Raw genomic sequence first — 17231 nt, forward strand, 5'->3', positions numbered from 1 at the left:
ATATGCAAAATCAATAAGAGTTAAGTGGTCATCCCAACTTCCATTAAAGTCCAGCATGCATTCTCGTAGCATGTCCTCAAGTGTTAAAATAGTGCGTTCTGTTTGGCCATCTGTCTGAGGGTGAAGAGCGGTACTGAGATTAACTTGCGTCCCTAATTCTTTTTGGAAAGACTTCCAGTAGTTAGCGGTAAATTGTGCTCATCTATCTGAGATAATAGATATTGGGACGTCGTGCAACCTCGATAGACTCTCTTGGCAATAATAGACTCACCAACTGGTGTAGATATAATAAAGGGTCAATCTAATGACTCTTCTACTATACATAACTTCCCCGCAATAAATGGGGTAATATAAGATAGAGTAGATCCAGGATCTATCAAAGCATAAACACAATGAGAGCAAACAATTAATGCACCTGTCACAACATCTGGTGATGACTCTGAGACTTGTCGGCCGGCTAGTGAATATGTATGGTTCTAGATACTACCAGAACTAGATACTTCCTCTCTGCCTCTGCATCTACCTGCTGAAGTCTGGAGTCTCGGCTAGTGAATATGTACGGTTCTGGATACTACCAGAACTAGATGCTCCCTCTCTGCCTCTGCCTCTGCCTCTGAATCTACTTGCTGAAGTCTGGAGTCCACGCTCTGTAAACTGTGTTGATGAGGAGGAACCTACTACTGACCCGGTCGACTGACCGATACCACCTTGACATATGGTCGGGCAGTTACTCCACCCATGCCCCTATTGTCCACAAAAATAACAACCTGTGGAACCCTACCTGCACCTCTCAAAATGCATCCTACCGCAAGTAGGGCAATGCGGCGGTGCTGTCCTAGCCTGGTTTGAACCCCTCTGCTTCTAAGAGCCTGATGCTCGTGAACCCTCACCTGGGCCTGACTACCCCTGACGATCAAATCTACTACCCTGGAACTATTGTGGTGGTGGTCTAGGTGACCAACTAGAATATCGGGGGTCTGGGACCACCCTGAAAATCTCCTGGTGAACCAGCGGGCCTAGCCCTCTTTGTCTCTCTCTTGACCCTCTCACTCATTTACTGTAGATGTCGGCGATCCTCTATGCCTTGTGCAAAGGCCAAAATTCACGAGATATCCATGTTATTATTTAGTGCAGCGGTAGAACAATCTTTGATATAGTCTGAGTCAATCCCTCTCACAAATCTACGCACCCTATCATGCATCGTATCAACAAATGCTGGTGCATATCTAGCTAATGAATCAAATAATAGCCCGTACTCTCGAACACTCATGCTGCCTTGTCGGAGGTTCAGAAACTGGTCTACCGAACATCCCTAATCTCTCGATGAAAATAGTGATCTATGAAAGCTTCTGTAAAGCTATCCCAAGTGGGTAGAGATGTATCTTTTCGTCTAGATATCTCCCAACTTTCATACCACAATACTGTAACATCACGCAATCGAAATGCTGCTAACTCAACAAACTCAGTCGTTGAGGCATGCGTGACTCTGAAGATCCTATGAAGCTGATCAACACAGTGCTGAGGGTCCTCTCTGCGATCTGTCCCTGTAAACTATGGAAGATTCAAGGTAAGAAATTCAGGAACTCTTGAACTTATGGGCCCTTCAGAAGGTCCAGCAACATCTGGCGCAACTGGTTGGTGCTGTGTAGCACTTATGGACCCTTCAGAAGGTCCGACCACATCCGGCGCTGTGTAGCTACTAACTGTGCTAACATACATACTGCACTCTTGAAATCCTGGTCAGATGGAATATGAAGAACTAGATGTGGTACTGCTAGTGGAGTTGGGGGTCCTGTTGCCCTCGGAGGCTCCTGAAGCTGTGGAGAAGCTATAAGGGGCTGAGAAGATGTCTCCCCCTAGGTCTCACAATGTGCTACCTCCACCTGTGGTATCTTGCCAGTATCCTCGCTTGCAGCTGTATCTAGCCCCTGGCTACTTGTAGTCTGTCTGGTTGAGTGGTTATAAACTCTCATTATAGGGACTCATAATCTTTTAACTCATAATATGTTAAGAACGACCCTAAGTTAGGAACAACTTGGAAACTATATATATATNATATATATATATATATATATATTGTTTATAGCTAAATTACTCGCCTTTAGCTTATTCAATTGTTTGTTGTCGCCCTTGGGGCTATTGTGGTTAGCTATTGAGCTATGAACTGCCTATGGGGGATATGATGTTGTCTAATAGGACTATGTTATTGCCTAAGAGGTCTATGTGTTAGCCCTGGGGCTATATTGATGCCAAAGAGTGTTATGTGGTTAGCTGAGCCATTTGTTACTAGCGCATGCCAGCCACACGCAATCAAGAAAACAAACAAGTATATGTCGGCTTAAAACTAAGCTCTCGGCCGGCAAGGCCCTTGTCAACAGATCTATAAAAGAAACAGCTACTCCCAAGATTTCGTATAAAGAAATAGCCAACTAGCACAAAAGTCCTGATTGGGCCGTTGAGGCCACCATGATCTCTATACCAAAACTAAAAGCAGCTATATATCAAGACAATACAACAAACAACTCACAAGCTTCAACAAACTAACAAACTAGGCCAACATGACCATAACATAGCTATACACCTCACACACTAGTCTGCAAGCCTCTAAGAGTAGTAAAGATTGGCTGACAGGGCCCAGCCTACCCATAAAAATATATACAACAAAAGCTAACAAACCTCCAAACTCTGGCAGCTCCGGAGAAAAGGGGCTAGTCAACCAGATATAAGTCAATCCTGCTACTAAGGAGGTCTATTGGGTCGTCTGTCAGGACCTGCATACAAGAATGCAACGCCCCCAGACAATGGGGTGTCAGTACAAAATAATGTATATAGTATGAAAGGCTATAAGACTAAATGAGCAAGTATCATAATATACCAAAAACAATCAGGTTAGGAAATTAAAATTTAGATAAGAATGCTAACCCACTACTGAATCTAAAAAAATACAAAAATGATCAAACAACAACCTAACCAAGCCCCTGTAAGCTCGGTAGGTACAAATAACATACCACCTACGTAGGCCCCCATAAGCCTAGAAGGTGCCAAATCAAGCTACATAACCCTATCGGTGGACCCTTGTCTTTGTAAGAAGTCACATACCCCTTTTTGGCAACGATATAGCCCTGTAGGCAGCGCATAGTCCTATTAGGCAATATCATAACTCTAGTGTGTGGGGTGTACAACTACGTTGCGCCAGATGTTGCCGGACCTTCTAAAGGGCCCAGAAGTTTAAGATTTTGTGAATTTCTTTCCTTGAATCCTCCATAGTTTACGGGGACAGATCGCAGAGAGGACCCTCAACACTTTGTTGATCAGCTCATAGGATCTTCAGAGTCATGCATGCCTCAGTGACTGAGTCAGTGGAGTTAGCAGCATTTCGATTGTGTGATGTTGCATTATTGTGGTACGAAAGTTGGGAGAGATCTAGGGGAAAAGATACACCTCTACACACTTGGGATAGCTTTAAAAAAGTTGTCATAGATCACTATTTTCCTCGAGAGATTATGGATGACCGGGTAGTCCAGTTTCTAAACCTCTGACAGGTCAGTATGCGTGTCTGAGAGTACGGGCTATTATTTGATTCATTTGCTAGATATAAACCAGCATTTGTTGATATGATGCATGATAGGGTGCGTAGATTTGGGAGAGGGCTTAACTCAAACTATATCGACGTTTGCTCTACCGCCGCAGTAAATGATAATATGGATATCTCGTGAATTTTGGCCTTTGCACAAGGCATAGAGGATTGCCGACATTTACAGTATATGAGTGAGAAGGTCTCGAGAGNGGACCTTCTGAAGGGCCCAGAAGTTTAAGATTTTGTGAATTTCTTTCCTTGAATCCTCTATAGTTTACGGGGACAGATCGCAGAGAGGACCCTCAACACTTTGTTGATCAGCTTCATAGGATCTTCAGAGTCATGCATGCCTCAGTGACTGAGTCAGTGGAGTTAGCAGCATTTCGATTGTGTGATGTTGCAGTATTGTGGTACGAAAGTTGGGAGAGATCTAGGGGAAAAGATACACCTCTACACACTTGGGATAGCTTTAAAAAAGTTGTCATAGATCACTATTTTCCTCGAGAGATTATGGATGACCGGGTAGTCCAGTTTCTAAACCTCTGACAAGTCAGTATGCGTGTCTGAGAGTACGGGCTATTATTTGATTCATTAGCTAGATATACACCAGCATTTGTTGATATGATGCATGATAGGGTGCGTAGATTTGGGAGAGGGCTTGACTCAAACTATATTGACGTTTGCTCTACCGTCGCAGTAAATGATAATATGGATATCTCGTGAATTTTGGCCTTTGCACAAGGCATAGAGGATTGCCGACATTTACAGTATATGAGTGAGAAGGTCTCGAGAGAGACAGAAGAGGGATATGTCCGCTGGTTCACGGGGAGATTTTCAGGGTGGTCCCAGACCCCAATATTCTAGTAGGCCACCTAGACCTCCACCACAACAGTTCCAGGGTAGTAGATTTGATCGTCAGAGATAGTCAGGCCTAGGTGAGGGTTCACGAGCATCAGGCTCTCAGCAGCAGAGGGGTTCAGGCCAGGCTAGGACAACACCGCCGCATTGCCCTACTTGCGGTAGGATGCATTTTGGGAGGTGCAGGCAGGGTGCCATATGTTGTTATTCTTATAGACAGCAGGGGCATGGAAGGAGGAACTGCCCAACCAAATGTCATGGTGGTATCGGTCAGTCGACCGAGTCAGTAGTAGGTTCCTCCTCATCAACACAGTCTATAGGGCGTGGACTCCAGACTTCAGTAGGTAGATGCAGAGGCAGATATGGAGCATCTATTTCTGGTAGTATATAGAACCATACATATTCACTAGCCGGCCGACAAGTCTCAGAGTCATCACCAGATTTGTAACAGGTGCATTAATTGTTTGCTCTTATTGTGTTTATGCTTTGATAAATCCTGGATCTACTCTATCTTATGTTACCCCATTTATTGCGGGGAAGTTATGTATAGTAGAAGAGTCATTAGATCGACCCTTTATTGTATCTACACCAGTTGGTGAGTCTATTATTGCCAGGAGAGTCTATCAAGGTTGCACGACGTCCCAATAGCTATTATCTCGGATAGAAGAGCACAATTTACCGCTAACTTCTAGAAGTCTTTCCAAAAAGGATTAGGGACGCAAGTTAATCTCAGTACCGCCTTTCACCCTCAGACAGATGGCCAAGCTGAACGCACTATTTTAACACTTGAGAAAATGCTATGGGAATGCATGCTGGACTTTAATGGAAGTTGGGATGACCAGTTAACTCTTATTGAGTTTGCATACAATAATAATTATCATTCAAACATCGGGATGACACCTTATGAGGCTTTATATAGTCAAAAATGTAGATCCCCCACTGGGTGGTTTGAGGTAGGTGAGTCAGGGTTGATTGGACCTGACTTAGTACAACATATAATGAAGCTGGTTAAGATCATTCAGGGGAGGTTGCTAACAGGTTAAAGCCGACATAAGTCATACTCAGATGTATGACGAAGGGACTTAGAGTTTTGTGTCGATGACTGGATATTCTTAAAAGTCTCACCTATGAAAGGTGTTATGAGATTTGGCAAGAAAGGAAAGCTTAGTCCAAGATTCATTGGGACATACCGGATCCTTCGGAGGGTAGGAAGAGTGGCTTATGATTTAGAATTGCCTTCAGGGCTAGAATCTGTTCATCCGGTTTTCCATGTATCGATGCTACAAAACTGCGTAGGAGACCCTTCTCGGGTTGTCCCAGTTGAGGATGTTCAGATCACAGAGGAATTGTCCTAAGAGGAAACTCCAGGTGCCATATTAGATCGACAGGTTCGTAAATTGAGGACCAAAGAGGTGGCTTCGGTTAAAGTATTGTGGAGAAACAAGAATAGAGAAGAGGTGACTTGGGAAGATGAGAATGACATGAGGTCCAAATATCCTCACTTGTTTCATACCGCAGGGTGATGACATATCAATTTATATTAGTGCACTGAGGTGGGTTACCTATCTAATTTTTTATATTATTGCTTATTATTTTGTTGTTGTCGTTGTATTTTGCTCGCACTGTTATTACAGAGCTATAATGCTTGACTATTTATGTCGTCCTGTGAGACGCCTAGGTTAGAATTTATGCATTTTAGGTTCCTAGATAGTCACATTTACAAAGGATACTCTGCCTAAATTTTGGCTACTCATAAGGACTTAACCGCGTAACTCAGATTTTTCATTCGAGGACGAATGTTTCTAAGGGGGGAAGGATGTAACACCCCGACTTTTCGAAACGACAAAATTAACTTGTATCTTCATGGAAAGACAAAGAGGGTGAGTAATAAATTAAGAATGATGTGGTATGTCATATTTTAAGTGTTCAAGGGTTGTATCTCAAGTTCTGAAGTTAGGTAAGTCGCAAAATAAAAGTTGGCGAAAGTTATTGTAAGTTCCTCTTTAAAGATTTCTCTGAAATTTGGGTCAAATGTCTTGGAGGTTTTCTTCCAATATATAAAGAGTTATGGGTACCACAACCTATCGAATCGAAGGTCTACGAGTCTAGTTTCTAACGCAATAAACTGTTTGTTCATACGACTTCAGAATAGAGAGATATTTGCGTTTTCACGAGACTGCACAATCAGGCACGTGAGGTGGGTCCCCTAGGTCGGTGGAAGCTTATAAGATAGCATCTTCTTCATTTTTCTTCATTCCAACTCGTAAGAAACCTATGAAAATCAGAGAATTACTCCTCAAATCATCCTTGTGTGTTCATTATCTCTTCTTGGCTCCTTATCAAAAATTTCCCTACGTCGCGAACTCCTCGTTTTGGTATAATTTTCACGGTGAATTGAGAGGTGTAGCTACGTGGAGGTTGTGGCAGCAGGCTTTTTTTCAGTGTTTTGATTTATTCAAGTGTTCTGGGCATTTAAAGAAAGGTAGGAACCATCTTTTTAGCAGTTTACGGATACCTTAGGTCTTGGATAGTAATTTACGATAGGAATTCGTATCAATTGTCGAATTGTCGTAGTAATTTTATCCTTAATTACTGATTGATTTTACCTTTTTATTTAGTGTTGTAGCGGTGTGGATAGAGGTATTTTCAACATAAATTATAAAGGAAAAGGTATGTTAAGGCTCTTCCCTTCGTTCGGCATGTTTCCTTAGAGCTTGGGAGTGATATAGTAGGGTAGTCAATGTTGGTGATCTTGTAGATGTAATTGTGAGTGGTTGACTGATTGAGTGGTTATAAATTCTCATTATAGGGACTCATAATTTGTTAAGAACAACCCTAAGTTAGGAACGACTTGGAAACTATATATATATATATATATATATATATATATTATTTATAGCTAAATTGTTCACCTTTAGCTTATTCAATTGTTTGTTGGCGCCCTTGAGGCTATTGTGGTTAGTTGTTGAGCTATGAATTGCCTATGGGGGCTATGATGTTGTCTAATAGACTATGTTATTGCCTAAGAGGTCTATGTGTTGCCCTCAGGGCTATATTGATGTCAAAGAGTGTTATGTGTTGCCTAAGAGGCTATTTTTACGCCAAAGAGTGTTGCCGACAAGGCTATGTTGATGCAAAAGAGGGTTATGTGCAGCCCACAGAGCTATGATGTTACCTAAGAGGGCTATGCGCTGCCTACCGGGCTATATCGTTGCCTAAAAGGTTATGTGACTTCTTACAAAGACAAGGGTCTACCGATAGGGTTATGTAGATTGATTTGGCACCTTCTGGGCTTATGGGGGCCTACGTAGGTGGTATGTTGTTTGTACCTACCGAGCTTATGGGGGCTTGGTTAGGTTATTGTTTGATCATTTTTGTATTTTTTTTAGATTCAGTAGTGGGTTAGCATTCTTATCTAAATTTTGATTTCCTCACCTGATTTCTTTTGGTATATTATGATACTTGCTCATTTAGTCTATAGCCTTTCATACTCTATACATTATTTTGTACTGACGCCCCATTTCTTGGGGGCGCTACATTCATGTATACAGGTCCCGACAGACGACTCTGTAGACCTCTTTAGTAGCAGGATTAACTTAATTCTATCTGGTTGGCTAGCCCTTTTCCTTCGGAGCTGCTAGAGTTGGGAGGTTTGTTAGCTTTTGTTGTATATATTTTTATGGGTAGGCTGGGGCCCTGTCCAGCCAATCTTTACTACTCTTAGAGGCTTGCAGACTATCACGTGAGGTGTATAGCTACGTTATGGCCATGCTGGCCTAGTTTGTTGGTTTGCTGAAGCTTGTGAGTTGTTTGATGTATTGTCTTGATATATAGTTGCTTTCAGTTTTGGTATAGATATCATGGTGGCCTCGACGGCCCAATCAGGACTTCTGTGCTAGTTAGTTATTTCTTTATATGAACTCTTGGGAGTAGCTGTTTCTTTTATAGATCTGTTGACAAGGGCCTTGCTAGCTGAGGGCTTAGTTTTAAGCCGACATATACTTGTTTATTTTCTTGATTGCGTGTGGCTGCCATGCGCTAGTTGCAAATGGTTCAGCAGGGTCGGCTCGGGCCTGAGTTCTGGCATTAGGAGCCAGTTGCGCCCCTTGAGTTTGGGGCGTGACATCTTTAACGGCCCCTTTCGATCATTATGGGTAGACCAATGATGAAAGAATTGGGTGAGAAAACCATTTGAGTCGTAACTTGAAAATTTTAGACTAGTCCAGTCTCGAACAAAATGTGAGCGATGTGCAGTCTAGGACAATCTGGAAATAGAGTAGGTAGTATGTGTAAACTTGGATTGAGTTTTCTATTAGTTAAGACATTAAGGAATCCATAAGAATTTTTTTAAGTGAATTCAAGTGAGCAGAACTCTGTGATTTCGGACTTGATGTGAAAAAGTTAGTTTAGAGCATCAAGATTCGAAGGTGTGTTGTGAAAGGGAGACTTTTGGGGAGATTCCCAAGTTTTTGTCCAGTCCAATATGCTATAATTGCTGTCACACTGTTATAGCGGGGGAATTAATTCTCGCTATAGCGGGTTGGTGGTCGCTATAACAGGTTAGTCACGAATTAATGCAAGAAAAGTCTCAAAACGTTTCATTATTATGCAACTTCGTTCTTGGGAAGAGAAAGGGCAACTTGGAGAAATTATCTTCAGTTTTTCCACCAATCTTTTCGGTAAAGGTAAGTTAATTACTACCTTAACTTCTATTTCAATCCTTAAGCCTTAGAATCTAGAGGGGTACTCTTATGGAGGAGGGGGGTTGATTTGATTTAATGGTGGAAAAATCCCTTATTTGAATAAAATAATCATGAATTTGGCCTAGGATTATGATTAAGTAATAATTTGGGTTTAATTAGGTCATTGTTTATTGTTTATTGTGTTTTGTTATTGTTTTGGACCAAGAACAAGTCAAAGCATTACAGAAAGGGGAAGCTCAAATTCTTTAGAGCATTCAGGCTAATTTCAAGGTAGGTGATGATTGTTTGTTTCACGTTTATGTCATATGTGCGTGTTAAATGCTTCATTAGTATTGTATGCATGATACATAATTAGGGAAAATTAAAGAACATGATTTGAAATGATAAAGGTTGTCAGTCGAATGCAATGGATGTGTTTACTTGGGTGTACAAGTGTGATTGTTATTCATTGTCGTTGTGATTGTGATATGTGTTTGATGAGTGGATTGGGTACCACCCTGAAATATATTAATGAGTGGATCGAGTGCCACATCGGTACATATTAATATGAGCATATTAGGTACCACACATGTACATTCTAATGAGTGGAATGGATACCACGCCAGTACATACTAACAAGTGGAACGGGAATCACACCGGATCACTAATAAATCACACTGGATCACTAATAGTTTGCATGTGGATTCCTTGAGAGAACTAGATTTGGCTTGTTGTAATGTGATTGTCCATGTTTATTATGCATAACACACAGGGTAAGAACCAAGAGTCCAAGTTATGTTATACTTGTGCTATAATTGTACATTATCTTTTTTTACTAAGTTGTGGTTGCATGATTTATATTTGTTATTCTGGAACTAGCTGATGATCCTACCAGTATACTGTGGTTGTGTACTGATACTACATTTTCTCTTTCTTTCTTAAGTACATGCATACTCAGGCGGCTGCGTAAAACCTCAGTTGTGAGACACGTGACATCTGAATCCAAGGTAAGCTACTTCTTCCGGGTCGCATGAATTCCTCCTATCATCTTAGTTCATCTCTTCGGACTTGGACTTTTTAAATTTATGTTTTCCTGAGTTTTGGGGTTGCATCCCCTTATTTTAGACAATTAGAGTTTTGGTACTATGACTTTCAAGTTCTAGGGGTTACTTTCGCGTTGTTTGACAATTATGGTTGATTATCTCAACTTTTTTTCCTTACTGAATGAGTGTTTTAAATTTTTTGAAATTGCTTATTTTTTATTGATTATTTGACTGTGTGTGAGATCTAGTAGTTAGTTGATTCTCCCATCGGAAATTAGTGTGGGTGCTACTCACGACGGGTTAAAATCATAATAGAATCAAATAAGTAGATACATCTTACATAAAAATGTAAAAGTTTCAAATTGTTTAATCACGTGAACAAGAAAGTTTTAGCAAAACCATGGAAAATGTAAACAATAAATTTATTTTAAAAAATATAAGAAGAAATCTGTGCATTATTGCACATTAATATTTTATCTGTGTTTTTTAGGAGGAAGACAAATAAATACAACAAAGTTCAAAAATCACACTTTTTTGTTTTTGTTTTTCCGTACCAAGACAAGAAGAAAATCATATCTACGAAGAAAACTTGGCACCTACCAATAGAGAATGATTTACTTAAGCTGAAATATCAATCAATTAAACACAAAATCCAGGAATAATAAGATTTAGAAATTGGCTCTTTCGAAAAAGAGTACTTTTCGACGCATAATAATCTCCTATAATCAATTACAACTCAAATTATAAAAATTATTATACAAAAATCTTATGTATTTTATAAGAGTGAAAATCATTTTCACCGATCAAACTCCCTTCTCTTATCGCTGCGTCCAATTTATGTGCATGTATTTCTATCTAGCATTTGACAATTTAAGGTGTCAAATAATTTTTTATTTAATTATAATTTTTAAAAAACTCTTTTTGAATTTATATTAGCTATATTAATTTATAATACTTTTTATTATGTAAGTTTTTATAGCATGTGAAGAATTTATATCAAAATTAAGAGTAATAGAGTCACTAAAAGAACATTTGAAATGTCATAAAATAATCAATAAATTTAGCACCGACTACTAATTAATATAATGATGCTTCATTCAGAGCTGAATGTACCATTATAGGAACAGGTTCAATTATATTTATAACTTTTGATTGTGGATAATAAATTTATGCGGAAAAAGTAGTAGACATGAATTCATAATTTTAAAAAATACAATGTGTTCAATATATACTAAGAATCTTAAAATATAGTATCTAAGATCTAAGTTTGAGGAATCATTGACCTAACATTTCATCCTCTGTACCTAGCAACAAGCAATTATTCTGGTAAAGGGCACAAAATCAAAGAAAATCTGAAATCTTTCATATAACAAGGCCAAATATTTTTATTAATTTAAACCTTGATGTAATTGTGTGTCTGCCATATGCCAATGCAGGTTACCACTTGACAAAAGAAAAATAGTTTTGGAATCTTATGTTGGGGATCTATGTTTATGTTTTATATCAATTATTATACACCATGTCTTAACCTTTTTTTTTTTTTTTTTAAAAAAGTAATGTGAGTGTTAAATATGCCCTACTTTGCCTAATTATTGTTGATTTTGTGGTTTAGGGAGCTTGAGATTTAAATTGGAGCATTATAGAAACAAAATTAGACCAAAAAGAAGCAGAGTATGGAAAACCTAAGAACTTGCACTTTAATTACACCTTCATTGGATAGTCATTACTAATTGTATGATACAATATTTTTAGCTTAAATACAATATTTGTTTTGATTGTTACTTAGATTGTATCACATCATATCGTATAAGTCCATCGCTAGATAACGATGAAAAGTCTCATTTTGCTCTTTATCCAACTTGGTCCAATTAAAGCCAAACCTTGATATATATATCAATTATTACAGACGTTTAAAATATACTAATTTGATCAAATTAAAATATTTAATTTAGATTTAAAATCCTCCGTAAATTTATAGAACAGAAACACAATTTGATACAAGTACAAGTGTTGATATAGCTATTCTACCAAACAAAAATTTGCCAAAACTTTCTCCACCACACAACCAAACTTGGTCCATCAAAGTGACTTTAGCCAAAGATACTATGTTCTCTTATCTTCTCTAGTTAATTAACATGTTAAATTTCCATTTCTTGTATTAATCATATTTTAGCCTTATGTTCACTTAATTAAACTACTAATTAGAGAACAGCACATAATCAAGCTAAGGTACTATACTAAGAAAAAACAAATTTAAGGCGGCTAATAAACAATCCCCAAAACACTATTGTATTTCCTTAATTAAAAGCTCAACCACTTTTGTATTCATAATTCAAAAAGATTCTTTAGCCAACTTGCAACTCTCCTTAATTTCACCTTATATATAACCTTGTCTAAAGTTCAATAATATGTAAACCAATATATTATTTTTTTGATTATACATAGAAAAATATGGGTCATTTACAAGTTTTTATTGTATCATTTTTGTCAATTTCTTGTGTTAGTATTTTCATGCCAAACTTGGTAGCTGCTCAACTCAAAACCAATTTTTATGCCCAAACTTGTCCTAATGTTGAATCCATTGTGCGTAATGTTGTTAACCAGAAATTCAAACAAACGTTTGTCACAATTCCTGCTGTTCTTCGCCTTTTCTTCCATGATTGCTTTGTCGAGGTACGTAAATACTTTAATTTCTCTCCCTACATTATGTTCCGTGTTATAAGGTCTCACATTTATCGAAAGAATGGACAAATGGGTCTTGTGCTATTCTTTATCATGCTGATTTAACTTTTGAGGTCGGAGTTAAGTTTAAAAATTTATTTTGTCATAATAAAGAACCATAACCCAACACATATAATTAATTTTACATTATTTTCTTCTTCTTTGTACTTGAATTTGTTGCACTTGAGTTTTTGGGAGTAGTCTTTCTACCTCCATAAGGTAATTATAAGATTTGTGTGCATTCTACTCTCTCCAGACCTCATCTGTGATATTTCACTGAGTATGTTGTTGTTGTTAACGTTGCATATCATTGATTCCTTGTCACTAATGTCAGGTAGTGGCGGAGCCAGAATTTAATTTTACCAAGGGCTATTACAATATATAAAAAAAGAAAGTAAACATGTGAAACAATAAAAGGAGTCAACATATTATATATATATGTATATATAACTAAAATTTTGACCTAGCTAAACAGTGTAATTTTCTAGTTAAAGATGTCATTTGACACCTCTCGACATAAGGTGGAGACCTCGTGTTATATCGTTCAAAGCTCTATCTCTTGTCGATTCTCGTGTTATATTATGCACGCTCTACATATCTGGTCAATGGTGTGTGGCCGTATAAAAATGTCAATCTTATGTGATTTTGGACAATCTTTATCGACTCATATGTCTTTTTTTTATGTTAATGTAGGGTTGTGATGCATCGGTGCTAATAGCATCAACGTCAGGAAACACAGCAGAAAAAGATCACCCAGATAATCTTTCATTGGCTGGAGATGGATTTGACACAGTTATCAAAGCAAAAGCGGCAGTTGATGCGATCCCAAGTTGTAAAAATAAAGTTTCCTGTGCTGATATTCTTGCTTTAGCCACTCGAGATGTCATTCAACTAGTATGTACTATACTTTTTTCATCTCCTTTTTTTTTACTTGGCGTTTGATATCTGTATTTAAATTCGTATAATACATGCGAATTATCACTTAAGATACATGTGTTTACTTGTTTAAATTTATATAAATTTAAGTTATTCAAAATTATAAGAAATAAATATCAATTGAGACGAAGTTATTATATGAAACTTAAAGGCATAGCTTGTGTAATACATGCAGTCAGGTGGACCAGGGTATGCAGTGGAATTGGGAAGATTAGATGGGTTGACATCAAAATCTTCAAATGTGGGGGGAAACTTGCCTAAACCTACTTTCAATTTGGATCAGCTCAATACAATGTTTGCCTCTCATGGTTTAAATCAGGCCGATATGATTGCCCTTTCTGGTAATTTTCTCATACTTCATTTGTTTCATTTTATATGATATTCTTTGATCAAGTAGGATTTCTTTTTTTTTAAAAAGAAAATTATGTAATCCAGCTGTTAAAGCCCTCAATCCTCATGCTTCCAAAAAATGAGTCATTGGTCTCTTATTTTCCTCTATGACAGGTATATTTTTGGCATTTTATAAAAAGAGGAGCTAATTTAGTCAATGGTGCCAATTAGCATTGTGGACTGACTTATCCCACACGTAGCTGTCTCTTTTTCCCATATAAAAACAGTTTACTTCCAAATTTGATATTACTCATAAAACACATGCAAGGTGAATTAATAAATATGTAGGTCCATATTGTAGTCCATTCACTCCTAGAAAAAAGTGAGTAAATGGGTTCGGACGAACCCAATAATTTTTTTGTAGGCTCTGTATTTATATAAAAAAAAAAATAAATAAATATATATATGTATATTAACTTGTGAATCCCCTAACAAAACTGGTTGACGGCTCAGTGGTAAGGAACAATCCATGGAAATGCTTTCCACTTTTTAAAGGAAGTATGCTTTGCAATATTTTTCTCTTTTGCCGTAAAATTTTAGATACTCCAAACTTCTAATTTTGACCCTGCCTCTGCTAAACAATGTATTTGTTTTAAGAAATTTATTAAATATGTGCACATATTTTATTTAGAACCTAGATATTAGTATAAGAAGTCATCGTTCTGAAATGCAAAATTCATGAAATTAAAATTCTAGCTTCGCCGGAAGAAGTATGTATCAAACTTGCTTATAAGTTTTATATGATTTTATTATGCAGCTGCCCATACTCTTGGATTTTCTCACTGCGACCAATTCTCGAATAGAATTTTCAACTTTAGCCCTAAAAACCCAGTGGACCCAAGTCTAAACAAGACATATGCAGCCCAATTACAACAAATGTGTCCAAAAAATGTGGACCCAAGAATAGCCATCAACATGGACCCAATAACACCTAGGGCTTTTGACAATGTGTATTTCCAAAACTTGCAAAGAGGTATGGGCCTATTCACATCAGATCAAGTTTTATTCACAGACCAAAGGTCCAAAGGTACTGTTGATTTGTGGGCCAGTAATTCTAAAGTTTTCCAAACCGCATTTATTAATGCGATGACTAAATTGGGCCGAGTTGGTGTGAAGACGGGTAAGAATGGAAATATTCGTATAGATTGTGGAGCATTTAATTAAGAGCTTCTTACGTAACTGTATAATGGAGAGAGTGAGAAAGATGAATGATTTGATTGAAGTTTGCATGGCTTGTGAATGACAAGAAAAGATCGCAAACTAGAATTTAGTTGCTTTGCTTTAATAAAATGGGACCAAGTTCCTTAATCATTTCATTAGGTGGGTGAGTTATGTAATAATGGAATAAGAATAGGGGCTTGAACTTCAACTTTAAACAACCAGGGTATAGGTAACGTGTATACTTGTAAACCCATTGATGTTTGCGGTGAAATTTCAGCTTCTCAATTTCGATTAATTGACATTATCTTCTCTCCCCCCTTTATTGTTTAGTGCAATATATATATATATATATATATATATATATACACTTCGTACAATAAGATACTTTGATATATATATTCACATATTAATTAGTTGTGAACTGAAAATTTGATGGGAAAGACATGAAGTATCATATTATTCATTTCATAGGCTTTGAAATTGACATAGAAATAGAGGTAGAGGATAATTCTTGCCTTAAGTGCTTCTACATAAAGCTTTGGTTAACCAAATATGAACTCGTAACAAAAATGTACCACTAAAGAAGAGCATCCAAATACAAAGGAAAATGACAATAACCAAATGTGGAGACATGGAGCGTACGTATTTCAAACTCGTGATATTGCTCCCTATATAGAAACCTAAGTTATTCAAGCTTTGTATATATGAAACGAAAAGGGTTAAATATAAAACGTCGAGATCATAGGACAAAAAATATTATCTCCGGGCAGAAGAAGTTGTCAAAGCTCTATTTTTTCATCTAAGATAGAGTGTTCGTTCACTTTCTCCATACCGATAATTTGGGTTGTACTCCTTCAACATGTCCTTGATGGTTTCATCAACTGATAGACTCAATTGGCATGGTATAATCCATCCATCATAAGTCTTAACCTCCATTTTCCAAAAATTTTATCTCTTTCCACTCTGTCATCCCCTCACATGCTACTATATGTTCACAACGTATCATGCCACACATTGCTCATCTGCACTGATCCTCTCCTTGTTGTTTGAAATATAAACATGTATGATAAATCTAGTTTTTTAATAGATTTTTCCATTGTGGCTTACTAACGTAATGTACCTGAATTTTTTTGGTTGCTGATCATATATGGGTCATAGCGTGTGTAAAAACGAATTAAGTTACTTTCAACTACCTAAAGCAAGACTGGATGATCAACATACAAAACTAAGAACTAACATCAAGTATATCATTAATTTTATTTTAGGCATATGCACAAACACCTATTCATTTGTAGCATGTCAAGTAAATTATGAATGAACAAGATTAAATAATTGAAAAATTAAAAAGTACAAAAACAACTGTTATTTTTGTATTTAATTTAAAACCTGGCTAAAACAGAAGAAATTAAGCATGACTTTTGATGTGTTAAATTCAAAACAATCGGTACAAAAGGAAGAAACATGTAAAGATTGAACCTTTAAAATTGGTGAAGAGAAGGCTCAACTTAGAGGTAATCAAATGCAAAAGTAGTGTGTGCAAATTAGAGTCGTAGAATGTAAACTATATATCTTATGGCTTGTTTATATTTTTTAAAAACTAGGAAAATTAAACTTTCTTTTTTCTCAAAAAAATTAGTGATTTATTTTTAAATTCAAAAACTATGCGTTCAGATTGTTCAAATTCCGAAAAAATACTAAAACTTGTCAAGAAAACATCCAAAATAAACTTTGTCCCACATACATTTATATATCAATTTTGATAAATTAAAATAATCTCAACCATAAAACTTTTGACATTTATGTTTAGTTCATATTGTTGGATTGATTTTCATAAAGTGTTTGTAAAGATATATTTTAGTAATA

At 37.0% G+C, this 17231-nt stretch overlaps 2 protein-coding genes across 2 annotated transcripts in view; both read left to right on the forward strand.

The window, feature by feature from the left end:
• LOC125859849 (uncharacterized) overlaps positions 1 to 17231 on the forward strand; it is a 662179-nt gene that overhangs the window by 35193 nt on the left and 609755 nt on the right. The window lies entirely within an intron of this gene.
• LOC125859848 (peroxidase 51-like) lies at positions 12550 to 15663 on the forward strand. Its single transcript, XM_049539690.1, has 4 exons — positions 12550 to 12833; positions 13575 to 13775; positions 13993 to 14158; positions 14965 to 15663. The coding sequence occupies exons 1-4, from the start codon at positions 12612 to 12614 to the stop codon at positions 15369 to 15371; spliced, it is 996 nt and encodes a 331-aa protein (XP_049395647.1). The 5' UTR covers positions 12550 to 12611; the 3' UTR covers positions 15372 to 15663.

This window comes from Solanum stenotomum, chromosome 3 (assembly GCF_019186545.1).
Source record: "Solanum stenotomum isolate F172 chromosome 3, ASM1918654v1, whole genome shotgun sequence".
NCBI classification, from domain to species: domain Eukaryota; kingdom Viridiplantae; phylum Streptophyta; class Magnoliopsida; order Solanales; family Solanaceae; genus Solanum; species Solanum stenotomum.

Excerpts from the sequence above, each read along its gene's own strand:
- LOC125859848 (XM_049539690.1), top strand. The coding sequence starts at position 12,612 with ATGGGTCATTTACAAGTTTTTATTGTATCATTTTTGTCAATTTCTTGT. Across the intron at positions 12,834-13,574 it reads TCCATGATTGCTTTGTCGAG|GGTTGTGATGCATCGGTGCT; the intron begins GTACGTAAATAC and ends ATGTTAATGTAG. Across the intron at positions 13,776-13,992 it reads CTCGAGATGTCATTCAACTA|TCAGGTGGACCAGGGTATGC; the intron begins GTATGTACTATA and ends TAATACATGCAG.